Source organism: Galeopterus variegatus, unplaced genomic scaffold (genome assembly GCF_000696425.1).
Source record: "Galeopterus variegatus unplaced genomic scaffold, G_variegatus-3.0.2 Scaffold6748, whole genome shotgun sequence".
In the NCBI taxonomy this organism is placed as follows: domain Eukaryota; kingdom Metazoa; phylum Chordata; class Mammalia; order Dermoptera; family Cynocephalidae; genus Galeopterus; species Galeopterus variegatus.
This window is the reverse complement of record NW_007732859.1, coordinates 82005-89237: the sequence shown is the minus strand read 5'-3', so window position 1 is coordinate 89237 and position 7233 is coordinate 82005. Positions and strand designations below refer to the sequence as shown.

General features: G+C 33.9%; 1 protein-coding gene across 1 annotated transcript in view; it reads right to left on the bottom strand.

Moving 5' to 3' along the window:
• Positions 1 to 7233, bottom strand: part of LOC103606627 (vacuolar protein sorting-associated protein 13A-like) — a gene marked incomplete at both ends in the record, with an annotated part of 116991 nt that overhangs the window by 33815 nt on the left and 75943 nt on the right. Inside the window, 4 exons of the mRNA XM_008591191.1 lie at positions 1005 to 1108; positions 1185 to 1301; positions 4368 to 4521; positions 4741 to 4800. Coding sequence (XP_008589413.1) covers positions 1005 to 1108; positions 1185 to 1301; positions 4368 to 4521; positions 4741 to 4800 — 435 coding nt within the window. The remainder of the gene's footprint in view (positions 1 to 1004; positions 1109 to 1184; positions 1302 to 4367; positions 4522 to 4740; positions 4801 to 7233) is intronic.

The following is a 7233-nucleotide window of genomic DNA, read 5'->3' as shown; positions in this document are numbered from 1 at the left end:
AAAAAAAATCAATGGTTAGTGTTATATCAGTTGTCACTACTTGTATGACTTTTAGTAGACACCTTTATTTCTGGGAACTTTATTTTCTAGATAGAAAAACTAAAATGGATAATCTACCTCTTAAATGCTGTAAAACTATGATTCTTAAAGTAATAAAAGCAAATCAAATTGTGGCTTGTGGAAAATTTCTTGTTCCTTATTCCTACTGAACTATGCTCGATGTTTTGGGACTCTTTTTACCTCATTCTAAATAAGCCATAATAAAAATATATAAACAAGAATTTTTTTTAAACATAAAAATCAGATCATCACTATATCATCAGTATTATTGTTTATGTCTACTTCTCTATTTCCTTTCTTCCTGACATACTCCAAACGCTGACAGCCTGACTCAACAAGTACTCCAGCTTTTCCTGATCCTATTTGATATTCTCTCATTCCCTTAAATATACCATTCTACCTATGCCTCATTATTCAAGAATTACCTGTCCAACTCCACAAAAGTATCTAGTCCAGGAACCTTACTGTTTTACAACCAGTAACAAAATACCTACCCTTTGACCACTAAACATCCAGTTCAAAGGACTCTTTTAACATTATAACAGCTATACTAGTAAGCATACATGAAAATAAACTTTTAAAAAATCTTTTTTTATTCGATTAGACTTCAGGCTCTCTGAAATGCATGATGAGGTCAGGATATTTGAAGAAGAGAATAAAAAGAAAAACTGTGGTATTTACTACACCCCCTCCTAATACTTTGTTCCAGGAGACTTACTTATACTTACTCATTTATGAGATACTGTAATCCTCATTTTACAAATAAACAAAATCCGAGAAGCATAGGTAAGATAAAAACAATTAGGCCTTACTCCAAACCCATGCACATAATAAGCCACATTGCTAAAATCTGACAAATGTCTAACTAATTGATACCTATGACCACTCTTAAAGGACAATCACATATAAGGATGTACTATTATTTAATAAAAACAAATTCTTACCTTTTTGTATACAGCTGTTACATCAGAATCCAAAACAACTATATTCCTTAATTTTGCGTTTATTTCAGTTACTGAAGGCCTCATAATCATCTCAGAATCAAGTCCTGAGGGAATAAAAGGATGACTAATTGCCCTTTCTTTAATTTAACAGTATCTATTTTTTTTGTAAAATTTTATTACCTTCAATCTTAATTTCAGAAATGTTACGCTTCTGATCTTGAATAAAGATCCTTAAACATGATAATTCTGCTAGGATCTGCAAGGTAATAATATCCTCATTTGTGGATAGTTTTAAAGCTGCAAAAAAAAATTCATATTGTAAAACACAAGAAAAAACTTTTAGTAGTTACCTCCCTACACTTATAAAGTAACTGAAATATCACCACATATAATAATAAAACTAGAAAACACCTGATTTGCAATTCAATTGAACACAAGGGAAGATATTTTCTACTCCAATTGGGGTTCTAAAAAATAATCACATCTAATGAAAACAAAAGAAAGTAAACAGACAAAACAAAACACTTCCTAGAGGAGACTAAACATTTGAAACTAAGAAACTGTAGCAGTTCCTAAATCTTTTGAGGCTCAATGATTACTAGGAGATACTTATTATTAAATTGCAACTTTTTACCCCTAAGTGCTGTGATCAAAAAATATACCTGACATTACTCAAGTTTTGCTAGTCACATTTTCCTAACCTAAAACAATTGTTATTTAATGCATAAATTTTAATCTAAATCAAATACTTCTACTGTACAGGCATACCTTGGAGATAGTGCAGGTTTGGTTCCAGACCACCACAATAAAGCAAATACCGCATTAAAGTGTTACAAATTTTCTTGTTTCCCAGTGCATATAAAAGTTATGTTTACACTATAATACTGTAGTCTATTAAGTGAGCAATAATAGCATTATATTTAAAAAAAAAAAAAAAAACAATGTGCATACCTTAATTTAAAATACTTTATTGCCAAAAAATTCTAATGATCATCTGAGTCTTCAGCAAGTTGTAATCTTTTTGCTGGTGGAGAGCCTTGCCTCGATGTTGATGGCTGCTGACTGATCAGGGTGGTGCTTGCTGAAGGACGGGATGGCTGTGGCAATTTCTTAAAATAAAAGAACAATGAAGTTTGCCACATCGACTGACTCCTCCTTTCACCAAAGATGAATTCTGTGGCATGTGATGCTGTTTGACAGCTTTTTACCCACAGTAGAACTTCTTTAAAAATTGGAGTCAATCTTCTCAAACCCTGCTGTTACTTTATCAACTAAGTTTATATAATATTCTAAATCCCTTGTGTCATTTCAGTAATGTTCACAGCAACTTTCATTAGGAGTAGATTCCATCTCAAGAAACCACTCTCTTTGCTCATCCATAAGAAACTCCTCATCTGTTAGTTGTATCATGAGATTGCAGAAATTCAGTCATATCTTCAGGCTCCACTTCTAATGCCAGTTCTCCTGCTATTTCTACCACATCTGCAGTTACTTCCTCCACTGAAATCTTGAACCCCTCAAAGTCATCCATTGAGCTGAAATCAACTTCTTCCAAATTCCTGTTAATGTTGACATTTCGACCTCCCATTAACCAAGGACGTTATTAATGGCCTCCAAAATGGTGAATCCTTTCCAGGTTTTCAACTTGCTTTGCCCAGATCCATCAGAGGAATCACTATCTATGAATGCGATAGCCTTAAGATGCATATTTCTTAAAAAATAAGACTCGAAAGTCAAAATTACTCCTTGATCCATGGGCTACAGAATGGATGTGGTGTTAGCAAGCACAGAAACAACATTCATCCCCTTGTACATCTCCATCAGAGCTCCCAGGTGAATAAGTGCATTGTCAATGAGCAGGAATATTTTGAAAGGAATCTCTTTTTCTGAGCAGTACCTCTTGACAGTGGGCTTAAAACATTCAGTAAACCATGCTATAAACAGATGTTCTGTTGTCGTCTTTGTTGTTCCATTTATAGAAAACAGGCAGAGCAGATTTAGCATAATTCTTAAAGGCCCTGGGATTTGGGGAATGGAAAATGAGCATGAACTTCACCTTGAAATCACCAGCTGTACATATTAGCCCCTAACAAGAGACTCAGCCTGTCCTTTGAAGCTTTGAAGCCAGGCATTGACTTCTCTCTAGCTAGAAAGTCCTAGATGGCATCTCCTTAAAATAAGGCTGTTTCACCTACACTGAAAATCTGTTGTTTAGTGTAGCCACATTTATCAATTATGTTAGCTCAACTTTCTGGGTAACTTTTCTACATAAGCACTTGCTGCTTCACCTCGCACTTTTATGTTATGAAGATGTTCTATTTCCTTAAAACTCATAAACCAACCTCTGCTAGCTTCAAACTTTTCTTCTGTAGCTTCCTCACATCTCTCACCCTTCATAGAATTAAAGAGTTAAGGTCTTACTCTCAATTAGGCTTTGGCTTAAGGGAATATTGTGGCTGATCTGATCTTATATTCAGACCTCTAAAACTTTCTCCATGTCTGTAATAGGCTGTTTGGCTTTCTTATCACTCCTGTGCTCACTAAAGAAGTACTTTTAATTTCCTTTAAGAATGTTTCCTTTGTATTCACAACTTGGTTAACTGTTTGGCACAAGGGGCCTAGCTTTCAGCCTATCACAGTTTTTGACATGCCTTCCTCGCTAAGCTTACTCATTTCTAGCCTCTGATTGAACGTGAAATATATGTGACTCTTCCTTTCACTTGAACACTTAGAGGCCATTGTTGGGTTATCATCTAGCCTAATTTCAATATTGTTTTGTCTCAGGGAATAGGGAGGAGGTGGAGGAGATGGGGGAACGGCCAGTGGGTGTAGCAGTCAGAACACATACAATACTTATTTATTGAGCTCGTTGTTTTATACAGGCACAGTTTGTGGCTCCCCATAACAATTACAATAGTAACATTAAACATCAATGATCACCATAATAAATAAAATAATAATGTACAAGTTTGAAATATTGCAAGAATTACCAAAATGTGACACAGAGACATGAACATGCTGTTGGAAAAATGGTGCCAATAGACTTGCTCAACACTGGGTTAACATAAACCTTCGATTTGTAAAAAAAACACAGTATCTGTGAAGTGCAGTAAAACAAGGTATGCCTGTATAATATTTATCTAAAATCAATAAATATGCAATAAACAAAAGCCACATTTTATTCAGCAATAATCAGCTTCCCTTACTATTATTTTTAAAATTAACCGATATATCATGAATCCTTCTAGATACTGAGGCAATAGAATTCTGAAGCCAATACTGTAAGTACAAAATAAAGCCAGAGTCTAAATTTATTGATCTACTTGGTAGAAAAATTTAAAGTTGAATTTTAAGGAAACATACCTAATTTTTTAACAACATCTCCTTTGTCTTCAGTCTCTGCAATATGCACTGAGGCTGATTTTTCCTCTGACTGTGGAAGGATATTATTAAAATAATTTATTGTATTCAGAAGTGCTTCAGTATGTAAATGAATATCCAAAGAGGAAAAATTCACCTAGAGAAGAAAGCTGATTTTAGTAATGGGTCAATTATTATTTGCTTGTCTGCTCTGTATAAGGCACTATTCTTCATGGGTTAAAGGATACAACTTATAATATTCCATTTCATCCTTAAGGATCTTATAATTTAAGTTAGAAAACAGTTTTCTTAATATATTTACATAGAAATAGAAATGCAGTTTTTAACTAAAAAATAAATTATTATCCACTCATACCTTAATCAGTTGTACAACATTGTTATAGGTACTTTTCAAGTTGGGTACATTCTTTTCAGCCTATCCAAAGAGAAAACAAATCTGTTAGACTACCTTAGGAAGACAAGTGTATACAGAATTACATGAGAGTCCTAACATACATTCATATAATTTTTCCAGCTGCTTATATACACATAATTACCTAAACAAGCAACTGCTTCACCAGAACAAAGCAACTGCTTCCCCAGAAAAAAAGAAATTTGGTAAGGATGGGACTTTCTGGAACATAGCAAGTATTCAATAAATGTTAAGTACTATCATTCTTATTATCAACAGGAAATACTGAATATTATCAAGTGTGGAGAATGCATTTAGTCATCAACAATTCTGTACAGTTCTTCCTAATTCTTCCTGTACTTAAAAAAAAATTTCATGAAAGAGCTGTCCACAATATATTCAAATACTATTTTCTTTTAAAAATTTATTATATCATTTTTACAGCCTAAAGCCTCTAAAAAAAAAAACTCTTAAGAGCTGATAAATGATTTCGGCAAAGTTGCAGGATGCAAAATCAACACACAAAAATCAGTAGCATTTCTATACTCCAGCAATGAACATGCAGAAAAAGAAATCAAGAAAGCTAGTTCATTTACAATAGCCAAGAAGAAAATAAAATACTTAGGAATAAAATTAACCAAAGATGTGAAAAAAATCTCTACAATGAGAAATATAAACCACTGTTGAGAGAAATTAAAGAGGACACAAGAAGATGGAAAGATAGCCCATATTCTTGGATTAGAAGAATTAACATTGTGAAAATGTCCATACTACCCTAGGTGATCTACAAATTCAATGCAATCCTCATCAAAATTCCAATGACATTTTTCTCTGAAAGGGAAAAAACCGTCCTAACATTTATATGGAATAACAAAAGACCACAAATAGCCAAAGCAATTCTGAGCAAAAAAAAATAAAGCTGGGGGCATAGTAAAACCTGACTTTAAACTATACTACAAAGCTATAATAACCAAAACAACATGGTATTGGCATAAAAACAGACACATGGGTCAATGGAATAGAGAATCCAGAAATCAACCCATACACCTACAGCCGTCTGATCTTTGACAAAGGCACCAAGCATATACACTGGGGAACAGACTGCCTCTTCAGCAAATGGTGCTGGGAAAACTGGATATCCATATACAGGAGAATTAAACTAGACCCATACCTCTCACCATATACCAAAATCAACTCAAAATGGATTAAAGAATTAAATATACACCCTGAAACAATAAAACTTCTTAATGAAAGCATAGGGGAAATACTCCAGGAAGTAGGAATGGGTACAGACTTCATGAGTAGTACCCAAAAAGCACAGGCAACTATAGGAAAAATAAACAAATGGGATTATATCAAACTAAAAAGCTTCTGCACAGCAAAAGAAACAATCAACAGAGTAAAAAAGACAACCAACAGAGTGGGAGAAAATATCTGCAAAATATACATCTGACAAAGGATTAATATCCAGAATATACAAGGAAATCAAACAACTTGACAGCAAAAAAAAACAAGTAACCCAATTAAAAAATGGGCAAATGAGCTGAATACGCATTCCTCAAAGGAAGATATACAAATGGCCGACACATGAAAAAAGGCTCAACATCACTCAGCATTCAGGAAATGCAAATCAAAACCACACTGAGATACCATCTCACTCCAGTTAGGATGGCTAATATCCAAAAGACAGAATGATAAATGCTGGTGAAGTTGTGGAGAAAAAGGAACCCTCCTATACTGTTGGTGGGACTGCAAAATGGTGCAGCTTTTATGGAAAATAGTTTGGAAGTTCCACAAACAATTACAGATAGATCTACCATATGACCCAGCTATTCCACTGCTGGGAATATACTCACAGGAATGGAAATCATCATGTCAAAGGGATACCTGTACTCCAATGTTTACTGCAGCACTATTTACAAGAGTTGGAATCAGCCTAACTGTCCATCATCAGATGAGTGGATACAGAAAATGTGGTATATACCTACACAATGGAATTCTACTCTGCTATAAAAAAAGAATACTACCATTCACAGCAACATGGATGGACTTAGAAAAAATTATATTAAGTGAAATAAGTCAGGCACAAAAAGAGAAACACCACATGTTCTCACGTACTTGTGGGAGCTAAAAATAAATAAATACAAATGGAGGAGGGTGGGGAACAACACACAACAATCACAATTCCTTGAACTTGTTAAGACAAGTGAACAGATATGATGTTGATGGGGGGGAGGGAGGAATTGGTAAAGCGACACAAAAATCAACTACATTGTATACAGACAAAATAAACTAAATAAATAAATAAAAATGCACTCTCCAAAAAAAAAATTACATCATTTTTTATTGACAAGTCATAATTGTATACATTTATGAGGTACAATGTGATGTTTTGATATGTGTATACAATGTGAAATGATTATATCAGGCTAATTAATATATCCATCACCTCACTTT